The sequence below is a fragment of the Podarcis gaigeae genome (assembly GCF_964106915.1).
Source record: "Podarcis gaigeae genome assembly, chromosome: 9".
In the NCBI taxonomy this organism is placed as follows: Eukaryota; Metazoa; Chordata; class Lepidosauria; order Squamata; family Lacertidae; genus Podarcis; species Podarcis gaigeae.
This window is the reverse complement of record NC_139685.1, coordinates 25902649-25930446: the sequence shown is the minus strand read 5'-3', so window position 1 is coordinate 25930446 and position 27798 is coordinate 25902649. Positions and strand designations below refer to the sequence as shown.

Here is a 27798-nt window from a genome sequence, read left to right as displayed (position 1 = left end):
GGCCCCAAGCTGTTATTTGTCACTGCTCAATGACCCACCCTTGCATCGTGGTGTTCCCCTTCTGTTGTTAGATGTATTGGTTTTTATGTTTCTGTGCTTTTAGGTTTGTACACATTTTATGGGCTAATAGCCGTAAATAAAATTTGAGCCTCGAAAATAAGGGATCAGCAGCCAAAATAAGGGATTTTCCGGGCACAGGTATGTTCAACTTCTGAGCCCCTCTGAGCCAAAGGCAGAAAGCCCAGCCAGCAGCCAAACGAAGCCTCATCAATAAGGGACAGCAGCGGGACATGGCACTGGGATAAGGGACTGTCCCGCCAAATAAGGGACGCTTGACAGCTATGCCCCTTGGCAGATAGTTGGGCTAATGTCTGAGTACACACAGAGCTCTGGACTGGAGCAGAAAATACATTCTAAGTGTGAATACAGCAAGTGGGTTGCATTTGTGCCGTTTTTATTTACTTATTCTTATTCCTAAGCAGTGTTGATTTAAGCAGTAATCCAGCCAAACGTAAACACGGAAATGCCAGGTGCTTCTTCAAGTGTTCTTCTGCTCAAGCAGTGTTTGTGTCTTTACATGTCCTGTTAATGTTTGTCTAAACATCATTTATGGAGGCATTTCTAAGTGAAGATGTCATCATATCCACAACTTCCTTCTTGGGGTTTTCTTCCAAATCGGTTTTTAGAGCACCAACCTCTGCCAGTTTCCACTCAAGTTCTGAAATAACAAAGACTGTTGAGACAAACCGAAGGAGCAATATATTTAGCAGTAAATCATTTATATCCCAGTATTATGATCCAGTATGTTTGGGCCAATGGGGCACTGCCCCACCAACCTCAGTCTGCACCTGCTTGCCTTTTTATTTACATCCAATCCAGGGGCTGGTACATGAAATTTTTACTTTCATGATACAACTCATGTACATAGTATTCACAGACAGAACTCATTGGTTGGCTAAAATATAGTGGGAGGGAGTTATTATTTTACACTGGATAGCACAACACTATTAGAGTAATTTAAAAACCAGCCTTGTAAATAAGTATACAGAAATTACGAGCCCTGAATTGCCTACACATACCTTAAAGTTACCTTCACCAAATAAATAGCAAGGCCTTTTCTAACATGTCTTTAAGTAAACAATTATTGCCTTTAGTTGCGAACTTACGCCAAAGCTTTTCGGTAAAGTTACAGTATTCAGTGAATAGTTATCTTGGTTATTCTACATTGAAGCATTTCACACTTCACATGTTCTTTTATGAACTGCTGCAACATTTTACTGTAAAATTTATATTACAATACATTAAGTAATTCAGTGGCAGCGTTGGGGCGATCTCTCAGCTATTATGCCCATCACTGGGAGACAGAACAGCCAGAAGAGTCTCTAGTGGCCATTGGCTCAGCAGCTGTAATCCAAAGAGTTGCCATTGGTGTTTAGTTGATTTCCTAGATCTTAAGGAGGACCAGGGCAGTCAGATCAGGAGGTCTAGATAAACAGGAAAAGAAGAGGATTTGGAAATAGAGATTGAAACAAGCAATGGTACAGAACAATTTGAGAGAAGGGTTAAGGCTGGAAAGGAAGAGCTTGAGAGAGGTAAAACTTGGATAAAGAATGGGTGGAAAGGAGTCATTAATATGGCTAAGAACTGCAAAGATAAAGAAGGCTGCAGTTCACATAAATGTGCAATAACCAGCCAAATCTTTGTCTACTGGCCTCTAGTTTGCTGAAGTGTTTTGAGCATTACCTTCTACTGTAAGATATGTTCCTCCACATTCTCTGATTCCAATGAACTTGCCCTTTATCTCTCCATTTTCATACACAAATAACGTAGGTAAGCAACTGTCGTGGTAATTTTCAATACAGCTGTTTGCAATGGCTTTCACAAACTTGGTTTCTGGAAACTTTGTGGCCATCAGACTGAGGTGTCGATTAATTAACACACACAACGGAATGCTTTAAAAATCCAAAAGAGCAAATGTGTTTGATGGTTAAGCTCTGGCACAAATAAGGAAATGCTAGATTAAAAAAAAAAAAAAAAACACCAAACCGCTATCAACCATTCCACTAAATTCACACTCACATTTTCACATCAGAAGGACAGAATGCTACTTTGGGTTCAACTGTATGGCTGAGTTTCACTCCAGTTGTTTCCCTGCTCAGTTCAGCATGTTGCACCCAATATTTCTGAGCCCTTTACTGAGTACATTTCTAAGCCCATTGCACTAGCCCATTAGCATGAGACTGATACCCATGACATGTTCCCATAGCTATCATCCTATGCATATAAAGCTATGCTGCATTTTCTTGCCCCAGAACAAATGCCAATACGCCATTTGTATTCACGCTTATTCTAGGATGCATCCCCTTCTATGTAGAGGTTCCTAGCACCCCACAATAGCTACACATATATATATCCCAGACTGCAGCCCTACAAAATTCACAAATAAGTCTATTGCTGAGGATGGTAATCTGTGACCCATGTGCTGGCTGTGGCTTATTGAGGTTGTCCCAAACATCTAGGAGGCAGCAGAGTGGGGAAGTTTGTGTTGTATTTGCAGAATCCTGTACACAGCGGAAGGATGAGCAGTATGTGCCACATTTTTTACTTTACTTTATTTACACTTCAATGCTGAGAGATTACAAATAGGCATCTTGCCTCTGCGAGAGCAGAGAAGCAACCTCTCCTCGGAAACACCGAGAGCACAGAGAAAAACAGGAAACCAGTGTACATCACATCCAGTCTCCCATTCCCGTGGGAAAACCCAACAGTACTCGACTGTGGAATGCAAAACATTGTCCCGTGACAAGCACTTCGCTGCACAGTGAAGAAAGCAGAAACCAACAGTTTGGACAATATGGTTCTACCTCCTTTCATGTGTATAGCCTAGGCCTGAGTTCTTCAACCTTGGATCCCCGTAAATTGATGGATTACAACTCACATCATCTCTGACCAGTAGTGAAGCTGCTTGAGGATGGTGAGAGTTGTAGTCCAAGATCATCTAGAGACCCAAGCCTGAGGAACATTGGCTTAGGCCATGTGTGAACAATCCACAGTCCTACTCTTACCTATCAAGGGAACCCCCATTTGCTAGTATGACAGGACACTGCAACTGCTGATAGCATATGAACATAGAGAGTTTTCATTGATGTTCCTAAACTGCAGATCTAGAAGAAATCTGGTACAGATATTTGCCTCAAGAAAACCAGGCAGAAATTATTAAGAACGGGTGCCTATTCAAGCCATAACCCAGAGTTAACTTTATATGTATATAGTTTTATTCTGCCAAATTTTAAAGCACCCTTTTTGAAATTCTCACTATTACCTTGATCTGTACAAATGGATGACAACCCAGACACCTTTTTGCGCATTTGTAACTTCTTTCACATACTGTTCTCCAGAAATTTCTCTGAGTTCTCCAAATCTTTGTCCTTTTTGTAGTTCTTCTAAACGTCGTTTCCTAATTTAACAAAAGTCATGTGAAGTAATAACTTTTCATATGATTATTAATAGACACTGGAGAGGAAGTTTGACAGTGGGTGGGAGGGCTATGATCACTCCTGTTCTTTACAGGTTTGGAAAAAGGAGCATTGTTAGATGTGGGGAACGGTTTATTCAAATACACATGCAGCCTGTCAACATAAGTGTGGACAAGGTTACGAAATAGGAATAACAAGAGGGCAGAAAAATAATTTGAGCAATATGCCAACTTTGAGTAGTGAATACAGCATGCAGGAACTTTGGATATGGTAATCACTAGGTGGCACTACTGGCTCATAAAAAAGAAATTCTATCAACGTTAGAAATAAAATTTATTTATCCTGTAGTAAATGGATTTCAGATAGTTAAAGCAACAAAGACAGTTGTGATATCTTAAAGACTAAGAAATTTATTGCAGCAGAAGCTTTCATGGACTACAGCCCCCCTAGGAAACTAAATAAGTTAAATTATGCAGTAGTGTTTTAGGAAGGGGATTGGGGGGTTATATGGATAAGAAGTGTGTCATTTTTCTATACTTAATCTCCAGTTTAGAATATTCTTACTCAGTATTGGCTTTGAGAGTGGTTACTAGTAGCTTGGCATACCTATACATTTCAACTGCTTTTCTGTCTTCCTCGTCAAATTCATCTTCAGCTTCTTTGAGTTGTTTCAGGTTCATTTTTTCATATGGCTTCACTAAAAGAAGAATTGGGGGGGAAATGAACACGCATATTTCTGGGATTACATTTCTGGGATTAAACAAATTTTGAATCTGTTTCCAAAAGGAGTATCTGACAGAGGAACCTGAATGGGAAACTTCCATGCTTACAATATTCTAGTTTATGGCTATTGTGCAATGAGCTTTCAATAGAGGCAATTTCCAGATATATGCTAATGATGGCTGTTTATATATACATTCAGAAAAAGTGTATCTGCCTATTCTTCTGCACCACAGCTGCTTTAAAATGCAGGTTCAGGATCATATAGATGAAGTAGCAAATTTATTTTCCTTCCAGTGGGTAGGACACAAAGCAGCGAGTTTGAATTGTAATAAAGGCTGTTTGTTTAAAACTCACTGCTTGTAGAAAGTTGGACAATCAGGAAACGTCTAGGTTAGAATAGAATCTTTCCCACTGCGTATTAGCTTTCCATTACTTGAACAATGTCTTGGTGAACAATAGATCTGCTATCTGTCCTCTCAAATAACACAATCCCAGGAAGGCTGAACTATATGCCTTTTCTTAATGTGTAGATCAACCTTTATATTCTGCAAGGCAGGGACAACTTTACTTCTCTGTTGTACTATTCCACCTGGTACAGTGCTGAAATGATGGGTCTTAATTTTAATAATTGACAATACTTTTCACAACTACACTTACCTTCTGCTTCTTTCTGTAAACGTAAAACCATTTCTTCAACTTCATCCTTAACCTCTTCTTTTGGAGGCAGTATACCAAAATCTCTTAGTATGTCATTCCATTCTGTATCTTCGTTTGGATCCTTTTGCAAAAGGAATGCAAAATATCACCAATATACAGTAATCTGGCTTGAATCTAAAGAAGTACTATCAGAATTCTGCCCCTTCTTCTTCATCACAGCCACCTTGAAGGATGGGCTAAGGAACAGCTCAGGTTGATACTCCAGCAGCAAATGGAGCGGCAGAAACAGCAATTTAAGAGTCTGGAAGAGGAGACAAAAGCTATGTACCAGGAACACCCAGGAGCAAATGGGGCAGCTAAAAAGCTCCTTCAAAGAGAAAAGGGAGACTCCATGCCAGAAGCCAAGGGCCCTGCCTGATCAGCCACTACAAGGGGTTAAGATTGACCCTGAAGCTGCAGTATACTCAGGCTGCAGGGGAGGCTGAAGAGATCCACGGACAGAATGATCAGCTGAAAAACTTGGACTGCAAAGAGTTGCAGTCAGTACCAGAAGAAGAAGAAGAGAGGTTGATTGTCCAGGAGCCTGCCAGGGTGGAAGACACAGAAAGCTGAAACCCCCCAAATTGGAGGGAGTCAGGCCAGAGAAGGAAGAAAGGGCCCCAGAGAAGAGTAAACTACAGGCTGGAGGGGAGGAGTGGATGATGATAGCTTCCCCCCCCCCCTTCATATTCCATCTGTAAAAGAAAAATTCAGGAGAAGTTGCAGGCATGTGTGTATGTATATGAGGTCACCCATGGTCTTGTGAGTTTTGAGGGCCAGGATAGTTCCCTGCCTCTGTTTGGGTGCATGATATACTCAGGAGATTGTGAGAATGAACAGAGAGGTGTGGGTTTTTTTGCTGCCAACTTTGGATGGATTAGGTCAGCTAGTCCTGAAGAGGATGCCCCCATATAAAGGCTGGTAGTTAATAGACAAAAGCTAGGGCCAGTGTTGTGTGAGAGAGCTGGAAGCAGGGTGTAGGCAGAAGTCAGAGTGTGAGAGCTCTGCCTGACTTTATGCTTGACTCCAAGGCTGTGACTATGGGAGAAACAAGACCCTTTTGGAGTGTTAATGCTGTGAGCCCCTCCATCTTCGACTCAGGTTGTATATATGTGTAACTAAACCATATATCCTAAAGACACCACAGTCCCTTCTGTCAAAGATTAGATTTATTGCTCAGATAAATCCTGGCGTCCGGTCCGCTTCGGCTGCACAGCCAGGCCAGATTTTAAAGGCCATATTCCAAAGGCTCTGAGCAACAGCAGAGTTTCAGCAGCAGCGGGTAGAGAAAGCTGCAAGCTCAAATGCTTTCTTCAGTGTGCCCAAACAAAGTCCAGACAGGATCTTAGCAGTTAAAAGCAGTTTTATTTACAGCAGACTACCCATTATCTATCACAGCGAACAGCATCGTGAAAACACGTCCTCTCTCCTCAAAAGCGAAAGTAGAGAGAAAGAACAAAGGCTGGAGACACTCGGAAATGACGAAATCTCCCCCCTCCCAACAGTAGGCAGTGCGTACACTCTGAGCTGTTTAACCCTGCAAGCTCAGGTTCTCCTCACACCTTCTTCCCTCATTCCAAAGAAACCCAACCCCAAGTAAGTGCCTGGGACCCATCAGGTGGGAGACTTGGAATTCAGTTGTCTGCTTCCTTATTCCTGAATAGACCACTGCATTTGTAGGCCCGAGGAATAGAAGACCAGGGCCTTAAAGTTTATGTGGCTGGATGGTTACGTGGGAGCCGGTTGAAGTTAAATCCTTCTAAGACAGAGGTCCTCTGGCTGGGGCAGGACGATATGGGATTGAGGGGGCAACTCCCATCTCTTGCGGGGGTGCAATTAGTGCCAGCACCATCCGTTAAGAGTTTGGGTGTAATCTTCGATACCTCCCTCTCTATGGAGGCGCAGATTACAGCTATAACAAAGGCGGCATTTTTTCATCTCCACCAAGCTAAGCAGTTGGCCCTTTATCTCTCTCGCCCTGACCTAGCCACTGTGATCCACGCGACGGTCACCTCCAGACTGGATTAATGTAACTCGCTCTACGTGGGGCTGCCCTTAAGACTGACCCAGAAACTCCAGCGGGTGCAGAATGCCGCGGCGAGACTCCTTATGGGGTCTTCGCTGCGAGATCACATTCATCCGGTACTATACCAGCTGCACTGGCTCCCGGTGGAGTACAGGATCAGGTTTAAGGTGCTGGTTTTAACCTTTAAAGCCCTATACGGCCTAGGACCCTCGTACCTACGGGACCGCCTCTCCTGGTATGCCCCACAGAGAAACCTACGGTCTGCAAGTAATAACATCCTCAAGGTCCCAGGCCTCAGAGAGGTTAGGCTGGCCTCAACTAGAGCCAGGGCCTTCTCGGCTGCGGCTCCAATCTGGTGGAACGCTCTGTCACAAGAGACTAGGGCCCTGCGGGACCTGACATCCTTCCGCAGGGCCTGCAAGACAGAGTTGTTCCACCAGGCCTTTGGCCAGGGCGCAGCCTGACTCCCTCCTCTGGCAACCTGCTTAGAATCTTGCTTAATTAGTTGCCATTAATTTGATTTTAATTGATTTTTATAATGAAATATTTTTAGAATGTGTGAATATCTGATTGTTTGATTGTTGATTGTTGTTAGCCGCCCTGAGCCTGGCTTCGGCTGGGGAGGGCGGGATATAAATAAAATTTATTATTTATTATTATTATTATTTCACACAAAAACGACTTTGGATACTAGCTGTAATCCACAAACCTCTCATTTTGTAGTACTCTCACTTTCAGTCAAGTTATGCAAGAGATTGGAAAGTGTTACTATTAGCAGGAGTGCTTTATGCAGTGTGTCTCACACTTATTCGGAATCCCTGGCAGATTATTCCTCTAGTTGGGTTTCAAAATATGTTGTTGAGACAGAAGATAAATTAAATCAGAGGCAAAGGCAACAGCCTGTCTTTTGTCTCTTCTAATAAGGATTTATGAATCTTCTCCTGAATGCTGAAATTGGATTACTTTGAGATGAGATATGGTTTCCTATTACTCAAGCTGAGACAGGCTTTAAAGATGAAATACTTACATCCCAAAGGATTTAGAAACTATCACAGAATCTTCAATTAAACATGTAGTACATGTAAAGTATGTGGAAGAGCAACTAGGTGACACAATGGCAGTGTTATAAAATGAAATAGGGTGGACTGGATAATTATAAATACAATATGTGGAGAGCTCCTGTTCAGGGTTCCAGTCAGTGAACCATATCCTCTTCCAGGATACTCCATTCCATCTCCTTTTTTCTACCCCCACCTATAGCAATCAGCATTCTGTGTCCTGCTTGTAGAGCTGGGTAGGAATAGGTTAAATGGCTGTAATTATGTAATTGGACTGAGCTGAAAATGCAGCAAGTTTCTGGAAAGCCAATGCTCAGGACCAAGGTGGAACATTCTGGAGCTTCGATTAGTTGGGTGAAATACATATTTTGAAAAGCTATAGGAAGAAGATAAACCAAACTACAGGGGAACATTGGTTCTCAAACGCCTTGGTACTTGAACATTTCGGCTCCCAAGCACCAAAAACCCAGAAATAAGTGTTCTGGTTTTCAAAAGTTTTTCAGAAGCCAAATGTCTGATGCAGCTGTCAACTGTTGTTTCTGGGGCACCTGCGCCAGTTGGAAGCCGCGCCTTGGTTTTCGAACGTTTCAGAAGTCAAACGGACTTCCGGAATGGATTACATTTGAGAACCAAGGTACCACTGTATATTTGACTCCAAGAAACACCCAATACCTTAAGAGAGAGCCTGGAAAATCCAGGACACAAGGTCAGTTGTTAAGACCTAAATCTGAAAAATCCATACGATACTGAATCCTCTATCAGTTTCATAGCCCCAATCTAAAGGTAAAGGTAAAGGTACCCCTGCCCGTACGGGCCAGTCTTGCCAGACTCTAGGGTTGTGCGCTCATCTCCACCACCCACGTCCATTATTTGTATTTGTATTTAAAGGGATGCACAAAAGCTGAAACAATCCACAAATCTGTGGCGAGACGGCACATGGATTAAATTGGGGTTGAAAAAGGTTTCAGAAAGGGCAACCAAAATGATAAAGGGAATGAAGCAACTCCCCTACGAGGTTGCAAGATTTTGGACTTTTTAGTTTAGAGAAAAGGTAAGAGGTGACACGATACAAGTATATTAAAACTTTCCACGGCATGGCGCAAGTAGCTAGAGAAAACGTTTTCTCCCTCTCTTGCAACACTAGAATGCAATGAAGCTGCATGTTGGAAGATTCAAGACAGATAAAAGAAAGTTCTTCCTATAGTGTGCATAGTTAAACTATGGAACTGCCTATAGTGAACTGCTACGACAGTGGATTACATTCTATCTTTCTGACCTGCATGTTGTCTTGCTTGTGTGCAGTGATCCCTTGCCACCTGGCCCTGGAGTGCCAGTGAAATATGAGGCCAGGCCTGCGCCTAGTTGGCAAGCCGGGTAGATAGAATGACCAGGCAACTGCTTCAGAACACAACTTATTGTGGAGAACATGTGGGAGGAGCCAGCTATGAGATGCCAACTGCCATTGTGAGAGCTCCATCTTCTTTTGTAGCTGTGAGTCTCAGTGATAAGTTTACACGAAAGAGGTGGTAGGTAGGACATCCTTAAATTTATCAGTGCACTCTCAACTATTTATTCCCCATCCATTGCTCAAGTTCAGGTTAATGACATAAGACTGTCATGGGACACAATTGTTTGGCGCTACAAAACAAGGCTGCCTGCTCTTTCCCCTTGGCTATTTACAACAGCCATCAACATTTTGGCCAATAAATCAGTCAACCCTGGCACTGTAGGTGTAACATTAGAAAGAAGAGAAAAAGGAGGTAGGTAGGTGTAGATTATATATACACACACACACAATGAAAAAATGTGTAATTGTTAAAGGTGCGTTCATTCTGAAAACTGGTATCGCCAGCTTTTTTTATATACATGGTGGGCACAATCTGAAGCGAAGATTCTGCTTGATTTTTAATGAGATAATCCAGCCATGCTTGGATGGCTTGTCAGCTGGCAAAACTATTTCCCAATGCCCTGATGTATGGTGGTATATTGAGGGACACGGGTGGCGCTGTGGGTAAAACCTCAGCGCCTAGGACTTGCCGATCGCATGGTCGGCGGTTCGAATCCCCGTGGCAGGGTGCGCTCCAGTCGTTCAGTCCCAGCGCCTGCCAACCTAGCAGTTCGAAAGCACCCCCGGGTGCAAGTAGATAAATAGGGACCGCTTACTAGCGGGAAGGTAAATGGTGTTTCCGTGTGCTGCGCTGGCTCGCCAGATGCAGCTTGTCACGCTGGCCACGTGACCCGGAAGTGTCTTTGGACAGCGCTGGCCCCCGGCCTCTTAAGTGAGATGGGCGCACAACCCTAGAGTCGGACACGACTGGCCCGTATGGGCAGGGGTACCTTTACCTTTACCTTTATGGTGGTATATTGTGGTTACTTGGTGGTAGGAGAGATACACAGAACACATGAACAAAGGCACATATTTTAACTTTATGTATTCAACAGCTATGTCATAACACTAATCATAGCCCCCAAGCCTAACCCTCAGGTGACTCCTAACACAAATTAAGCTCTGCACAATGACAAAGGGCTTACTTAATATATTTTTAAGGGGCCACACTGCTCTTGTTTTTGCTACAGTAAACTAAATCCCTCTGGAAATAATAGATCCAGTTAGCTGAATAACTGGCTATTGTTAGATGTGCTTTCTAAATGTGATTCTAATTCATGGCACCCGTTCTCCTCTTTGAAAGTTTTACCCACTGCTAAATTTCATTGACTATAGTTCCACTGCTCTGTTGCTCCACTAGTATACAAGAAGGGCCCATTTGATTTTATGTTAGATATTAGCATGCTGGTTTATATAACAAAAGCACTTAACCATAATTGCAAACCATAAGACCCAAACCTTGAAAGTATGACATTAAAAACTGAAAAAATCTCATTAAAAACAACTCTCTACGGAGTGTCTTTATTTACAACAAAAGGTGGTGAGAGGGAACACACCACGTGTAGCAATACTGCTATGGTCAAGGTATTTTGCATGCAACAATCTTAACACCAACAGTATTTTGTTTTCAATTTTATTACACACATAGTTGCAAAGAACATGAGATGAGGAAACACAATTATTTTAAGATACTTCGGAAAGAAACAACTGCACCTTAGGCTGCAATCCTATGCTGACTTATTTGAGAGTAAGCTCCATTAAACACACCGAAACTTACTTGTTAGTCAACATGCATAGGGTTACACTGCATTTTTTAAATTATAAGAAATGTACATAGTGGATGAAGTATCTAAAATAAAAGAGAGAGAGAGAGAGAGAGAGAGAGAGAGAGAGAGAGAGAGAGCATTTTACATATAAAGAATGCCCATCTTGTCTGCAATCCTGTGATGACTTTAGGTGTGAGGCTGAAGAATCCTGAAAAAGATAAAAATGTTCAATTATATAATGGGTAGTGACTTTAAAAATTGTTACAATCCTGGCAAAGGACATATATAGACTGGCAGTGTCAGGAGATGGAAGTTCCATTTTTGTTTTGTTTTTTAAAGCATTTTTATTGTATTTTCAGTTTACAGAAAAGAAAAAAGAAAAAAGAATAGTAATCCATCTTTCAAAATACATTTTTAAGTTGTTAACTGAACTTCCCCACACCTCCCTCACCCTGCGTTCTTTACAATAAAACATATCAGCAAATTATTACCTTGTTTCGCGTCTTATTTATATCTTTCAAAATATTTTACTTCTAAATTTAAAGTACCTTTTGTCCAGTATTTATACCTTAAAATAAAAAATATAATAACTTTAAATTTCAACTTTTTCTTAATTATAACTTATCTTCCTATTTTCTCAATCCAGTTGCAGGAGCTAAATTCCAAATCATGCAGATTCTTAATATTCATACAACTTATAATATTTTTGCAAATAGTCCTTAAATTTTTTCCAATCTTCTTCCGTTGTCTCTTCTCCCAAGTCTCGGATTCTGCCAGTCATTTCAGCCAGTTCCATATAGTCCATCAACTGCGTCTGCCACTCTTCCAGCGCGGGAAGATCTTGTATCTTCCAATATTTTGCTAGTATTCTTGCTGCTGTAGTTGCGTACATAAAAAATGTTCTATCCTTCTTTAACACCCTTTGGTCCACAATGCCCAGGAGGAAGGCCTCTGGTTTCTTGGGAAAGGTGTACCTAAACACCTTTTTTAATTCATTATAGATCATTTCCCATAAGGCCTTCACTTTTGGACAAGTCCACCAAAGGTGAAAGAATGTCCCTTCAGCCTCCTTACATTTCCAACATTTATTATCAGACCGATGGTAAATTTTTGCAAGTTTGACTGGGGTCATGTACCACCTGTATATCATTTTCATAATATTCTCTTTCAAGGCATTACATGCCGTAAATTTCATTCCAGTGGTCCATAACCTTTCCCAGTCTTCGAACATAATGTTGTACCCAATATCCTGAGCCCATTTTATCATGGCTGATTTGACTATCTCATCCTGAGTATTCCATTTAAGCAGTAAGTTGTACATTCTTGAAAGTACCTTGGTCTTAGGTTCTAGCAGTTCTGTCTCTAGTTTCGATTTTTCCACCTGGAATCCTATTTTTTTGTCCGACTTAAAAACTTCTTGAATTTGGGCATAGTGAAACCAATCTTGCACCCTATTCTTTAGTTTTTCAAAACTCTGCAGTCTCCAGTTGTCTCCAGTTTTTTCTATTATTTCACAATATTTTGGCCATCCGACCTCCATATTGAGTCTTTTTCTGGCCTTGGCCTCCACAGGTGATAGCCCCCTCGGGGTCTTACCTTCTAATAAGTCTTTGTATTTTGTCCAGACCATGAATATAGCTTTCCTGACAATATGGTTTTTGAACATTTTATGAACCTTTACCTTGTCATACCACAAATATGCATGCCATCCAAAAGCATTATCATGCCCTTCCAGATCTAGAACATCAGTGTTCTCAAGAAGTAACCATTCTTTCATCCAGCAGAAAGCCGCAGCTTCATAATATAACCTTAAGTTCCATTTTTGAACTTGTTTAAACTCCTGAAATGTCTTAAGGGATCCCTTGCCATCACAGACACGTCCCACCCAATAATCACAGCCCAGGAGAACTATGGCCAGGTGTGTCACTTCTCTCTCTCCCATTGGCTGGTTCTATCTGTGGGTAGAGCATGGGGGCTCCAGCTTTGCAATCAAGTAGAGATGAAGACAGCAAATCCTTCTTCCTTCCAGCACCATATGACCAATGTCAAACAAGCTGTTGAAGGCAGGTGGACCTGTGAGAACCAAGAGTCCTGAGCCTACAGAGACTTCGTGGCATTTTGATCCACATGATCTCAGTCCCCAGAATACATTAAATGCATTCAACGTTGCACTCAGGTGGGCAGGGGCTGGACTTAAAACAATCTGGTCTGTAATTTTGTTTTTAAAAGGGGGCAAGTCACTATTAAATTTAAATTTGGTAGCCTGATTCTAAGAAGTCATCACAGCAATAATGCAGATATTATTGCTAGCATAATGCTATGTTGGAAACTGTAATATAACATGCTGTTGGATCTCAAGGTGAAAGGTGGCTAATAAAACAAACTAACAAATAACCAAACTGCACACTGACCTGGCCATATGAATTCTGCCTAGGCTATGTGAGATGTGTAGGGCCAGTTCTATATCTTTGCCCAGGCATGGCCAAACTTGTCCCTCCATATGTTTTGGGAATACAACTCCCATCCTCCCTGTGACTTAGCCCATGCTATAGATTCTGTTTTTGATGACACAACAATGCTTATTTCAGTGTTGACCATTTCTAACACAATAACACTGATCCTGTTGTACCTGCGTTATGTTGTTGGCTGTTCACGATCCATTTAATACAATGATTTAGGTCAGCAAAGTTATCAAACTGTTCCACCATAATTTGTCACCTCAGAAGGGTAAGGAGGTGGGTCACAGAGATACATTGGATTTAATATTCGGCAAGGGGTTTCATTTTTGTTGCATGGCAAAAATTCTGAAACGTGGTGTATATATTGATCGATTGACCCTTATCTACTCATTTATTGACACTTTCATTCAGTAGAACAGTATAATTTTCATTTACAACTTTTCCTGGCACTACAACTCTATTGCTTGCTTTTTAAAATGTGGATTTTAGACAATTTTCTGTACAGATAGAATGAATGCTCAAAGTCTGTGCTGAGTGAAAAATTAAGGTTTATACCATTTTAACGAAATGTAGCAGATCTCCTTCCATTGCGTGGCTGGAAAAGAAATAATGTCAGATAAGTAGTATCTTGTTGAATGCTTTAAAAAGAAATTTAACTGACTAGCCCACTAAAATTGATTCAAAAATTTAAACAATTTTTTAATTAATTTTTATTAGTTTTTATTAAATATTACAAGAAAAGAAAAAGAAAAAAGAAATAGAAACAAAAATCAATACGTAACACTGTAAACACATTTGTCTACGTATTTTCCAACATGCAGACTAGAAAAGAAGAGAGACAAAAGATAAAGGAAAAAAGGAAAAGGAAAAAGAATACTTTTTATAATGATACCAAATTTATACTTCAAACATTACAATGTATAAATCCTAGTTAAAATATTCTAAAAGACTTCCACTGCATTCACCACACGTCTCTTAGTTTCTAGTTCACCTGAAGAACAGAGGTGAACAAAAATATAAACAAATTTAAAGTGAATTCTAAAATGCTTGAATTTGTTTGTTTCAAAATCACTGGCATATTACAAACAAAAATTACACACCCGGAAGATAAAGTAGCCCCTACTTTGAATTCCTCCAGGTATTCGAAGTTCTTCCTGAAAAGAGAACAGATTTCAAAACAACACATACTTGAGTAGCAATGTAACAACAATTTATGCTGCAACACAAGTGGTCATAAACAGCATTGGGAATTTTCTTATTTAAAAATTTAAAAAAATATATATAAATTTATAATGATTGCATATCTCTACGATTTGTGCTATGGCTAGTGGCAGGGTTGGGTGGAGAGTCCAGCCTACTTTTGGTGACAGTTTAGAAAGAGGAATAAAAATAGGCAAACAAAAGAAGCTGTCAGTTACTTCAACGAATACATAGATTTGTGGAAAACTACATTTTGTTTGTCTGAAATTGGAATGAGAAACAGAGACAAGCTTCTTTATTACAGTGCCTTGGTATAATAAAAAATATATACTTAAATCTTTTTAATTATTTAATGAATGAGCAACAAAGAAATGTTCACACACAATTTAGCTTTTTCTCAATCTATAAAGAAGAAAATAATTCCAGAAAAAGAGGTATGCAGGAAGACAACCCAATAAGAATAGCTGTTAATATTGATATTAATATTAAAAAGCTCTTTGCCTTGCTTAGGGGAGCAGGTAAGACATGTTTGGTTGCCAGCTCTGGAAGGTAAGGTTTTTTGTGCGGGGGCTATTTCAAGGTTTTTGTTTTACTATGTGTAATTCCGGCTTTATGTGCTATTCCCAGAAGACAACCCTTGCATAAGAGTCAAGTGATCTGTATAGCAAAGCACCCACACCAGCACTCTGTTATATTAGGTACAATATTCTCAGAAGTCAGGCAGTGCAGTTAATCAGTATACCTGCAAAAGCTGTAGCAAGGAAACGGAATGACTTTTAAAAAGTTAGGAGCATATGCCAAATAATATGTGAAATTCAGATATTCAGTGGGTTGAATCGAATTGTGCCATTCCATTTCTGGAAGGGTTTTTGATTCTCTGGTTTCCCAATTAGCTAAGTAGTGCAGACCCCTGGTAGTTTTTATTATGTGAATGGTGCTAAGGACCCCCTGGGTGGGTTATGTGGACCCCTAGGGTCCACGGAGCACCAATTGGCAACCACTGCTCTACATGAAGAAGAAAATGATTTTTGCCAGCTCTCTCTTCCCCTGCAACATTCTGTGCTCCCCCACCCAAAGTCTGCTCTTAAAGATTGGTGGGCTCTCCAGAAGCGTGTTGAAGGTACGGGGGGGGGGGCAGCAGGGGGAAAGAGAATTGGCAAAAATTGCATGTTCTATGAGCAGAGGCCTCTGTTAGATTAAAGACTCTTCCACAAATATTGAATTCAACACATAAATTGCTAATATGATTATCTAAAGGGCACAAGCAGGACTCTTTTTCAGTCTTACAAGTCATTCCTTATAAAATGGCTTGCTCTTTTAATTAATAAAATAATTTCAAATACATCTTGTATGTCTTGCTATTTCCTCAAAGGGCACGGCAGGTATTTTCTATTAAATTGTTAATGCATGCTAGCAGCCTGCCTTGATTCCATTATACAACTTTTTATCAGCTGGACATAGTGTTCTCTTCAGTTTTAGCATTTGTGCTAAGCAGATTGCTTTCCTCTTTGCCTTCTAGTTAACTGCTTCCAATCAAAATCTGATAACCTCAGGCCGTGATAGTGTTAAGTATGTATTGGCTGTTTGCATCATTTTCCTTTCTGACATGGTAAAAGGAGTTCTGAAATATTTAATAGTAGGTCACATACAAAATCATTTGTTCTGATTTCTCCTCTTAAAGGCAAGCAACTAAATAGAATCATCAAATTGTAGAGTTGGATAGTTCTTATTTTAGTTGTTTTTTCAGTACCTCATGGGATTAGAACTGACTGATTTTGAAGCTCTGAAAGGAGAGGAAGAAGGGAGTAGCTATTCATATACATCTGAAGTTTAATTAAATGAGTAGCATCTTAAAAATGGATGGAATGTGGCAATATTCCACACAGTGTTTTTCTATGGTATCACACCTCTGGAAACTAGCTGGCTCTTGAAGATTCAAACTTGGTGACTTGGTGAGGCTGTTATAGCCAGCAACTAGAAGGCACTCTTATTCCAAAAATGCATGCATTACAAAAACAAATTAAAATCTCTCTTTTTTTCCTGGTGATGTGATTCATAGTTTAAATTCTCTTGATTTAAAAGCAGCTATCCTGGCAGCAAGGGACACGGGTGGCGCTGTGGGTTAAACCACAGAGCCTAGGACTTGCCAATCAGAAGGTCAGTGGTTCGAATCCCCGCGACTAGGTGACCTCCCATTGCTCGGTCCCTGCTCCTGCCAACCTAGCAGTTCGAAAGCACGCCAGTGCAAGTAGATAAATAGGTACCGCTCCGGCAGGAAGGTAAACGGCGTTTCCATGCGCTGCTCTGGTTCGCCAGAAGTGGCTTATATGCTGGCCACATGACCCGGAAGCTGTACGCAGGCTCCCTCGGCCAATAAAGCGAGATGAGCGCCGCAACCCCAGAGTCGGCCACGACTGGACCTAATGGTCAGGGGTCCCTTTACCTTTTATCCTGGCAGCTCTGCTTTTAAGAATGAAATAAATTTGGATTTTCAATTACTGGACTTTTTTGTCCAAAGTAATAGAGCTGAGTATCTCAGAAAGGATATTTCACAACTGACTGGCAGATCTATTCTTTAGTTGCTTTTCCAAGTAAAAAAACATATGCTAGATGAAACTAGTGGCCTAGAAAAGAAAAGAAAAGAAAAGAATCTACCCAGTCCAATGCCCTCTAGCGTGGAATTGATTGTTCCCAGTGGACCCTATGAGAGTCATCTAACAAATTTGCATTTTGCTCCAAGGAAATCTAGTACCTATTCAAAGCTGTGGCAGAGACATCTAATTAGTGCAAGAAATTAAAAAGGATACTGACAAAACTAAAATTTGTACCAAGGTTTGTGCCTCCTACAGGTGGCTATGATAGGCAGAGTGGCCTGAAATCACATATTCAGGCAAGTAAGATGATCACTGTTCTGACTGATCACTGTTACTTCACTTCTGCTAGCCCTTGCCTCCCCCACTGCCAGTGGCTTTAATAAAATACTAGCAGGGATAAATCAAGGTTCAACAGTGCCACTTTTGCTGCTATTACCAGGGTCAAAGATCAGGTCACAGGACAGGCTGAAGAGCACCAATATTGTTCCGTGCAGCCTTGTTACCAGGATATTAAGCCTGATCCTATAAGATGCTGTCCCCACATAGGACTAGCCCTTTGAACGACATTATTAAAATCCTTAATTTCAACCAGCATAGCACGACCTCAAATCCAACCATTCAAAAGGAAAGATTGTACAGTTGTTTAGATGTATAAAAGGCTCAATTATTAGATTTTTTATGTAACTTTCTAAAATGATATATAGCAACATACATGTAACTCTTCTGAAGAGGAAGCATGCAGAATAATGCCGTGCTTTAAAGAAAGCACAAAGACTGTATCAGTCAATCTTGAAAGACGGTATAACGATACAGAATAATAAACAGCATGTTTTAGAAAGAAAAATGGATCGTTACATACGTCCGCTTTGTATCTCTTCAGTCTCCTCTCATGCAGTTGTGGAACAAGTTGCAGCAAAGGATGCAGGACAGACGACTGAGAGGATATGAATACAGACACATGAAAGACAATGAAATCCAGGATGTATAAACACAAACCAACAAAACCCTTCACTGCAGCACCGACTAAAAAACAGAACACACAAAGCAAAGGATGGAAGATGTTTGATGGGACAATATTTTTAGACATTCCCATAGCTGTTTCTGATGTTGCAATTTCCTGCATAAATGCACACTGTTAAACTTCTTTGACGAGGAAACAACTAACGTCAAGGAGTACCAATCCTGTGTTTGTTGCAAGCTTGACATGGGTATGCAAGATGCACTGTTTGGAAAAGCAAATGGTAGCTGAGTGTTTGTTGTCAGGGCCTCAAGTGGCAGAATCCATGGGCACACACGTTCTTGCCTCCGGAGAAGCGGCTACAATGGATTCTCTGTTCTGGCAAGATCTCCCAAGAACCCTACAAGATCACACAGATACCTCCAGAGGCTTCCGTGACTTCTTGTGGGGCTCTGTGACCCCAGTAAGCGAGGCTTTGGCTAGGGCAGCAAGGGCAGTGTGCATTGTATGCACTTTCCTGTTTCGCCTCAGGCAGTGAAATGGGATGAGCTGCCTCTGCTTGTTGCCATGAGCCATCTTAACACCACAGACATTAGATAAAACTCCCTATGGTTTCTTGCTAGATGGACAGTCTCGGGATAATGCCAAGTTCCTAGATATCCAGACAGGAAAAGTTTGCAAACCCAGGAAGAACTCATAAATCCAAGCCGCATCCAACTGAACAGATCTTGTAGTGCAAGAACATTTGGCTCTGCAAAGGAACTTTCCCACCCTCTTCTCTCACCTGCATGTACACATACTCCCTAAATATGTTCTGCATGTTACTCCAAGGCTTTGGTGAGGGCACAGGGAGCACATAGGGAGAAGAGAGAAGAGGGGAATTTCTATTATGCATGCAGAAATCATTGCACTGGCATATCTGTTTAACAGCATTTCATACATAATTCTTCGTCTTGGTCACAAAGAAGAACTTGCCTCATTAATCAAGAAGTAGTGTCCCTTTATCCTACACAGAACCCCACAATCTATATGCCCCCTTCCAGAAGCCCTCCACAATACAAGGCGCAATATTTAGGAGAAAAGTTGAAGCTGAAGCTTTAGTGAGGCCAACATACTTGAATGGCAACTCAATTTCAATATGCTAAGTTAGTCTGAAGGCACACAGCCAAGGTAGATATTTATGGAATTGTTGTTTTTATTTTGGTTATGCATTTTGCGGTTTTATATTTTGATTTTATTCTGTGATCCGCCCTGAGACCTGCATGTATAGGGAGGTATATAAATTCAATAAATAATTATTATAATAATATTGCTAAAAAGCAGCAGTTGCTGGCCACAGTTGAAACAATTCTGGGCCTCCTTACGTCCTGCTCTTCTTCATTCCTTACAGTGCATTCCTAAACAAGTCTGTAAGCCACACTGAGTTAAATGGGACACTCCCAGGTTAAGGTGTATAGGATTTCAACCTCAGTCTAGGTACATTCTGCTCTACTGCTTTCCTCGCTTCCCCCAGAAAACCTCAAGCCTAAATTTTTGTTGCCCTACAAACCTGAATCCCAAATCAGAATAAGCCGCTCCGCAAGTGCTCCCAATATACATGTTAGTGGTCAGGGCGTAACTGAACAGCACTGCACGTAATGGTCAGGGCGTAATGTTTCTCAAAAATATTTCATTTATATTCTTGTTTTAAAAATGCAAAAGATTTCATGCAACAGACATATAACCATTATTCGTAAAATATATTAATGGCATAATGGTCTATTCTGCACTCATGAGGCTCAAAGCTAAAGATTAAATACATCTTCTTATTCTGTGATTTCGTAATGAGTTAGGTGTGGTTCTAATATAATTACTTTTATCAAAAGATTTGCGTGGGGTTATTTGCTCAAATACTGTGAGAAATCAAAAGCCCAGCTTATTTAATGTATGTTTTAAAATGTATTCGAATTTCCATTGGTGTATAAACTTGGTGAGAAGCTAAACATAATAAAATGTACAACTTCTATGGGACTGCAACATTGAATTATTAAGACACAAAGTAGCTGCCAAGATATACATCCCAAAGAAATTGCAAATTCATGAAAGCTTTGTCACTTTTTGCTACAAAATATTTCTATATTTATAACATTTTAGTAATATGCTGGAACATTATATTGCCTATTGGTATGAAGGAATCAGACAACAGTGGCAATAAACATAGAACACTGATTATGTTACAAAATGAACAGTAAGTAAACAGATACAAACTTTAAGACACAGGACAGATGTGTGTGTGTATGTGACTGGTGTTTTGGTGGAACTTTAAAAGAAAGACCTTATGTAAAATATTATTCCATTATGTCTGCATATAGGATATTTCATGTTGGTTGGTTGGTTTGTTTGTTTATGATAACCCCCCCAAAAAAGAAATATTCTAAACTCTTCTTTCTGAAGAAAACTTTATTTTAGAATTCACACTATCTATATTTGTAGCTGGAATCCTTATTAAAGGAACTAGTATTAACCTTATTGCATTTTAGAATAAAAACATTAATTTGTATTAGAAGACTATTTAGCTTTAACTCAGCTTTAACTTTAAAATGTTTGGATTATGATTACTTCAGATATGTCTTTAGTCAGTTCCATATATGCCTGTTACTCGGCATCGGTTTCTTTCCTTTTTTTAATTATACAAGTTTTACTAAATTTAGAACTTCTGGCATTGACATTTAGCTTTCATCTGTTGTAACTAGGCTATAAGCAAGATTGGTTCTTGGTTTTAAAAACTTTTTACAGATTAGGAATTCAATATCAGGTGGAATCAACTGAAGCCCCCAAAATAATGATAATATCATGTTGTCTTTACTCACAAGGGAATGGGCATTTCAACTTACCAGAATGTCTGAGTTGCCTGTGTCATGGGTCTTAGAATAATGGAATAAGAACTGTTCAAAGAAATTAAAAGTGGATTTTACTTTGAAACAGATTAATATGTAATGATTTTTGAGACAGTTAACACACAATTAAAAAAAAAACATTTTTAAAAAACAAGGAGCTTACTCTTTTGGTGTTGTCCTTTTCATCTGACTCCTGTGGAAATAATTGGCAAAGACTTTCAACAACCAAGGAGTGGTCATTTGGGGAAAACAAAATAGCATGGTACAGTACAGTGGTACCTCGGGTTAAGTACTTAATTCGTTCCGGAGGTCCGTTCTTAACCTGAAACTGTTCTTAACCTGAAGCACCACTTTAGCTAATGGGGCCTGCCGCGCCGCCAGAGCATGATTTCTGTTCTCATCCTGAAGCAAAGTTCTTAACCCAAGGTAGTATTTCTGGGTTAGTGGAGTCTGTAACCTGAAGCGTATGTAACCTGAGGTACCACTGTACTTACCATTTTTGGTATCTTTGGAATTGTTGATTGGGTCTGCAATCCTAGGCACTTTTATTTGAGATTACTAAGCTCCATTAAATTTACTTCTGGGATTTGCTTCTGAGTTAACATGCATAGGATTGCACCATTAACTGTTTAAGATTTTAATTATTTTATATTCATTTCTACTCCACGGTAGCTATACTCCACAGAAACTACACGGAAACAATATTTTTACCCAGAACTGTCATCTGGCTGTTCACTGCAATTGGTTCAGAAGTCTGAGTCTACATGGAATGCAACAACTGCTTTACAGAGGCAGGCAATGGCATTAGATAATTCTTCAAGATAATTTGGGCCATGAAACTACAATCAAGAACGAATTATTACTGAAACACAATCATTTCATACTCTCCTTGTCGGTTTTGGTTTCAGTTTCTTAAAGAATGCAATGGTTGCGGGGAATGGCACCCTTTCTCAGAAAATTCTACCACAATAATAACAAAAACTACAATGTGAAGTAGAATTATATCATGAAAGTATTCCAAGGATAATTGTAGAATACATCTTACCTCAGGGTATGGGCCAATGGCCGTAATCAATCAATCAATCAATCAATCAATCAATCATTACCTCAGGGTAATATTTTGTCCTGGGGAGAACAAGCTATACAGGGCACTAAAGACTTGTCCCTAGAAATCTTATCCAGCTAACACCCTCGGGATTCTGATATCTCTCTCTTGATACAGTCCAAATACACTAGCTTATCTTTGTGCCTGCCCTATATAGCCCACTAGCACCAGAAACCTTGTTTATAGAACGTGGTAACTGAGATAAGATTCTAAACTGCACACCAAGGGCACCAGCATCTCAAAAAACGTTTAAAGAGGGGGAAGACACAAGAATAGTCTATGAGTCATATGAAGGTTAAGTGGCCCATCTTTCCACTAAGGGTTTGTTCTGTTTTTAAACAACCAAGGAATTATTGAGCTGAAAGTACACACAAATTCCCAACTGCAAAATGTTAACAGTATTGATTAGAAATAGCGTAGTCCGAACCGCCAGCTGGCACACATTCTGTTCTATTAGACTTTCTAGAGAAACAGCAGCACATAGCTTTGCATCTGTACTACGTCTCAGACATCAAAGAGCAGTTTTGCTACCGTGTAAGTAAACCTAGTTTTCTGCAAAGAGCCCTGAAGCACTTGCTGCCAGAAAGCCACAAAGCTGAGAATTGTATCAGTATTTATTATACACTGAACTGCACAATTGCAATGCCCTACACTGTACAAAATATGCTGGCAGCCATGTTTTGGAAATAAAACGTTAAGTGGATTTACCTGAGCTTTGTGTAGAAGTTCCAGAATCATATAGCAAAGTTCTTCCAATGTATTAGAGGACTAAAGGGGGGGGGGAGGGAGAGAGAAGAAGAATCTGAGGGACGTGATAAATGAAGCAATAGCACCTACTTTGACAAATTTAGCATATTTGTATTATTATTATTATTATTTTTATTATTATTATTATTAAAACAACTGGACTGACCTGAGATGGAGTATCCCTGACCATGTAAGTAGAGCACACATCATCTATCTGTAAATATAGACAAGAGAGCAAACATAGCATAGGATTGAAAAAGAAGCAAAATAGTAAAATAACATGTTGAATTTTATGTGAGGTCCCATCATTTTTAATATTAAGTTGACAGAGAACGAAGGCTTACCACCACCACCCCTCCGAAAGCCAGACAACTGGACACCCCTTCCTAAAGAGGAGTTTGCACCCAACGTTGTGACAAGCCTTCACAGAACAGCAACTCAGAGCTCACTCAAGCATTTTAGCATACGATTAGGAGCATTTGGCAACACCAAGTCCTGTGTAATACACATGAGAAGTCCGTCCATGAGAGACACTAGCCAGATCTTAACTGACAGATCAGAGAACAGAACTTTTAACGCTAATATTAACACCCATCTTAAGTGCAGCACCAACAACAAATCTAACCAGAGTAAAGGTTTAAGCCTGAAAAGAGCTAAGAGCCTAATTCCTGAAAGCATGAACATTAGTTGTTCTGTTCTTGTTAAATCTTGTCAGGATACAAGCTCTTTTACTGGCAGTATTCGGCCACAGCTGTTCTAAAGCGTCACTTGTGCTCCTTCAATCTGCACTGTGAAAGTGTGATGCGCACACTATCTCACATTGCCGACAGCCCCTTACCACGCCATTCTTGTATTGGAAAGCAGATTGCTCCTTTCAAATAAAGATAACATATATTGTTCTTAAGGAACTATAGTAGGTGTGCTAATTATAATGATGATGATGATGATGATAAATGCCTTTTCTAAAATAAAAAAATTAACAAACAGTACAGAAGATATTTCACTGTACCTCATTTGATAACTGCAAATCTGGTTCTCCTTGTAGAACATGGGGTGCCATCGGTGCACCTGGAAATTAGAATTAATTGCCTGTTCATAATATTATTTATAATACGGGGTTCTCTGGGGTGTTAAGGGAGGGGTAGTACCTCTGGTGGGGGACACATCATGCTCCTTCTGGGGTAGTGTGTCCACCTTTGGTCCCCCAACCTGCATTCTGCTCTCACCTGTGGCTCCTAGAAGCTATCAGCATGCAACAATGGCCACACCCCAGGAACAACTTTGAGTGGCCCTCTAAACCAAGTGAGGGCAAGCCAATGGGTCTCAAACCCTTGGTAAGTTAGGGACTTCCCCTGCATGTGAAGACAAGTTCCAGTGGATTGAGTAAATGAGACCAATGGTGGGTCCAACATTCAAGAAGGTGGTCTCTGCACATGCTGTAAAGGGGCAGGTGGGGCTTGTCAACCTGGGAAGGTAGCCCATTTAGGAGAAGGAAAACTCTGATCCTAAACCTCTGCTGCCTTGTTGGATGTCTTCAGTAGAAGAAGAGGCTAAGGAGTAAACTCTACACAAATCCAGAGTGGAGTCCCTAAGGATGGTGACTTGTACACCACCTTCCAGCAACTCCTGCTGCCAAGCTGGTGCCAAGCATATTGTTCTGCTTCCCTTTGGACCACATCAGTAAGGTCAAGAGGGAGGTCTTGTTGTATGGGCAGCCCAGGACCTCCACACACACTGCCCAGGCTTGTGCCCTGGAGAGGTCGCTTCAGAGCTGCTAACAGAGCAAAAGCAATGTGGTTTGACTTCACCCCTGGAGGCACACATCAATATGGGGTTCTCTAGCTCTTATGTGTGTGCATTTGAGTGAAAACTAATGAATGTCACAAACAAGAGAATGATGTTACGATTCAACACATAACAGCACCACAAACAATTAGGCACTGAATATAAAGTTCTGTACTGTATCAATTGGTCTGGTTTTTATTTGTAGCCAATGGCCATTTCAATGTAACTCACAAAACCAAGACAATTTGCAAATATGTTAAACATGCACATTTTCAGAAATAAACATTTCAAGCTACAGAAAGAACAAAAGTGAAAGATATTGATTATGTATCTCAGATACAAGGAGGGCTTCACATAGAAAACAGTTGTTTATATTTCTGTTTTAAAAAGCAAGGAAGTTTTCTGAAACTGTAAAAGTATTATTATTTAAAGTCGTCACTAATTCTGTTTACTATTTAGCACCTTGTTAAATTCCACATAAAATGACAGGGAGACTTTGTATTGAACAAGGGGTTTTTCTTTTTGTTCAGCTAAAAAAAATGGAACATTAAGCTTGCTCAGGAAAAAAAAATACTTCCTTAGGCAGATTGGTTAGAAATGAATAAGCCCCTATACAAAACTCCTGTTGGAACAAGACATTGTCCCAACAAAGGCATGTTCCAAACCTCCATTTTCTGAGACGATGTAAAAACAGGTGGGCACCCCCAGAATTAAATGTTTGTCTACAAGGAAAGCTTTGTAGTGAAAATTTCAGAGCATATGAAAATTGTTATTATTGCCTTCAGTGGCCTGCACTTTTATAGCTAGTATAGAAATATATCTACTACCAATTCATGTGGCAAGTGATCTTCACTGGCAGATAATAAGAACTGGAAGGAGCAGAGTTATATTTAATATTTGGAAAGAGATTGTCTATTCTGACTTTTTAGCTGCTTTCAGTCTTGCAGTGTGTAATGTGAAAACAAAGGACAAAAATAAAACATTCCTTTACATTTATATTGGCCCACAATTATACTATGCATAGCAGCTGTGTAAATTACTATTAGATTACTATGTTTTTCTTCTTTGCCATATTTATGAAGATTTTAAAATTATAAGTAAGGTGACTATGGAAATACACAGCAAGTATTGAAGGTTATTCTGTTCTGCATTTCATGCTTTCATTTTACAGATGCAAACTACATCTGTGTATTACATTCAAGTCAAGGGAATAAAATAGCTTTGTTCAGGACTATAAGCATAACTTCTTGTTCATTTCCCCATACCTTTTCTTTTTCTTTTGGTAAATCTAATGGACTAGAATAGAAGAAACGATTGCTAACTATACTCTGCACAAATTCCTCTGAACTTCGAAGCTGAAATTAACCTGACAGCTACTTTATTATTAAAATGTTCATTCAGGGTTGTGTATATCACCCTTTAACATGCCCATCCTACATGCAATCAGGATGATTAAAGAGTAGACATTTTCCATCCACGCTTAACAAGGGAGGGGAAAGTCTAAATCACAGAATGGATTGTGAATAGAAAAGAAGGACACTTGTTTTTTTATCCTACTTTCCCTCCAAAAATCTCCCACATTAGTTTAAAATCCAGTAAAGTGCTGATGCTCAGACAGGCACTGAACAGAAAAATGCTACACATATCATTTACTGTGATCTTAACTAATCTACAGTAGACGTAGGTGACTTTCAGTTATGTGCCGCATAATTTACTCTGAAAATGGGAACAACGACCTGTACTAAAATGCTATTGCTGGTTTACTTCTACTACAGGACAGGATTTTAAAATCGACTCTACATCATTTTTATAATAAATTGACAGCAGAAATCTGACCTACCACCTTATGGGACAATTCCATATAACATGCCTTGGAGTCTCGTATAAGCCAAAATGCAATACATTACAAACAGACCTATATACCATTACAAGAAATGACAAAACTGTTGTGGTCGGTAGGATGGTATTAGGCTGCGGTGAGCTTTTGAGTTTCACATAATTCCGCATCAGGCACAAAGGCAAGACATTTTCGGGCACAGCATACATAGAGCAAACTGGACTATAACCCACCATCCTTATCCCTGACCAAAGAACTGCAGCTGTCTGCCAGCATCTCAATGGACCAGGGAAGAGCTGCTACCTGTTGGTGTCCGCCTGGCGCCTGCCTAGCCTGCATCAACGAAACGCAGAGTCCAGAAAGAAGCGCGGGTCGCTTTGCTTCTTTGCAAAGGGCTGAAAATATTTGCTTTCCTAACAGCGCAGGATTTCTAAAGCTGAAACCGTCGTGTCCGTGCACGGTGGCCCTTTAAAAACAGAGGTTTGTCTCTCTTTTTATAGATCTTTGTTTTGGAGGTAACTAGCTCGAAATTTGTTCACGGTGTAATTAAAAGAACTCCAAGGATATACCTGGCTGAAATTGCATTAATTGAGGACTTTAGTAACAAAGGTAAAGGCATTTAATATCAATATTAAACCCAGTAAGAGCTGAACCTGTCATTCTACAGGGAAGTTGAACCAACATAAAGAAACGCTGTGCTGATAATGCAGAGACATTGCTCGGAAACGGAGCCCTTACCTTTGCACGCGCTCGCCCCAAAGGCGAGGAGGAAGAGGAGCAAAGCCCAGGCGGTTCCCGGGCCAGACCGCAGCTTCCTGGGGTTGGAGCGGCGGCAGGTGCCGCTGCTGCTGCTGCTGCTGCTGCTGCTGCTACCGCCGTCGGCCGCAGGCGGCGCAGGCTGCTCTTGCCGCCGCCAGCAGGCGCTTCCCCTTTGCATGGCTTCCGTCCCAGCTTTTGGCGCGCGCGGCGTTCTTGCCCTTCGAGTTGGCGCGCGCGCTTTTCCTGCCACTCTGCTCCCAGTCAGAGGAGCCCGGGCTTTTAAATCTCCCGGACATGAGGAAGCCAGGTGGCAGTCTGACTCACGGCGACCACGTCACCCCGCCCT

The 27798-nt window shown here is 40.5% G+C and overlaps 3 protein-coding genes across 17 annotated transcripts in view; 1 reads left to right on the top strand and 2 right to left on the bottom strand.

The window, feature by feature from the left end:
* Nucleotides 1–27798, top strand: part of EXOC1L (exocyst complex component 1 like) — a 114538-nt gene that overhangs the window by 12119 nt on the left and 74621 nt on the right. For 2 of the 11 annotated variants that reach the window (XR_014568117.1, XR_014568118.1), the window contains exon 2: nucleotides 18266–21373. The exons of 1 other annotated variant lie outside the window; for it this stretch is intronic. The gene's annotated coding sequence lies outside the window, so the exon portion shown is untranslated. Of the gene's footprint in view, nucleotides 1–9341; nucleotides 9471–12995; nucleotides 13309–13666; nucleotides 13868–18265; nucleotides 21374–21891; nucleotides 22235–27798 lie in introns of those variants that run through there. 8 more of the 11 variants (XR_014568120.1, XR_014568119.1, XR_014568114.1 and 5 more) reach the window with 8 other exon arrangements.
* Nucleotides 434–9393, bottom strand: PDCL2 (phosducin like 2). The gene is made up of 6 exons (XM_083756011.1): nucleotides 9256–9393; nucleotides 4857–4977; nucleotides 4083–4173; nucleotides 3323–3457; nucleotides 1744–1952; nucleotides 434–718 (listed from the first exon to the last, which is right to left on the bottom strand). Exons 1-6 carry the CDS (start codon nucleotides 9259–9261, stop codon nucleotides 597–599), a joined length of 684 nt encoding a protein of 227 aa, XP_083612137.1. The 5' UTR covers nucleotides 9262–9393; the 3' UTR covers nucleotides 434–596.
* On the bottom strand, nucleotides 11252–27794 carry NMU (neuromedin U). 5 transcript variants are annotated; one of them, XM_083756043.1, is made up of 10 exons: nucleotides 27432–27785; nucleotides 24081–24139; nucleotides 23238–23285; nucleotides 23033–23092; nucleotides 21383–21412; nucleotides 21217–21267; nucleotides 18245–18319; nucleotides 14692–14745; nucleotides 14147–14186; nucleotides 11252–11340 (listed from the first exon to the last, which is right to left on the bottom strand). In XM_083756043.1, exons 1-9 carry the CDS (start codon nucleotides 27628–27630, stop codon nucleotides 14151–14153), a joined length of 612 nt encoding a protein of 203 aa, XP_083612169.1. In that variant the 5' UTR covers nucleotides 27631–27785; the 3' UTR covers nucleotides 11252–11340; nucleotides 14147–14150. The 5 variants fall into 5 exon arrangements, with proteins under 5 accessions (XP_083612169.1, XP_083612171.1, XP_083612170.1 ...); XM_083756045.1 differs by lacking the exon at nucleotides 18245–18319 and having other exon boundaries at nucleotides 27432–27793; XM_083756044.1 differs by lacking the exon at nucleotides 21217–21267 and having other exon boundaries at nucleotides 27432–27789.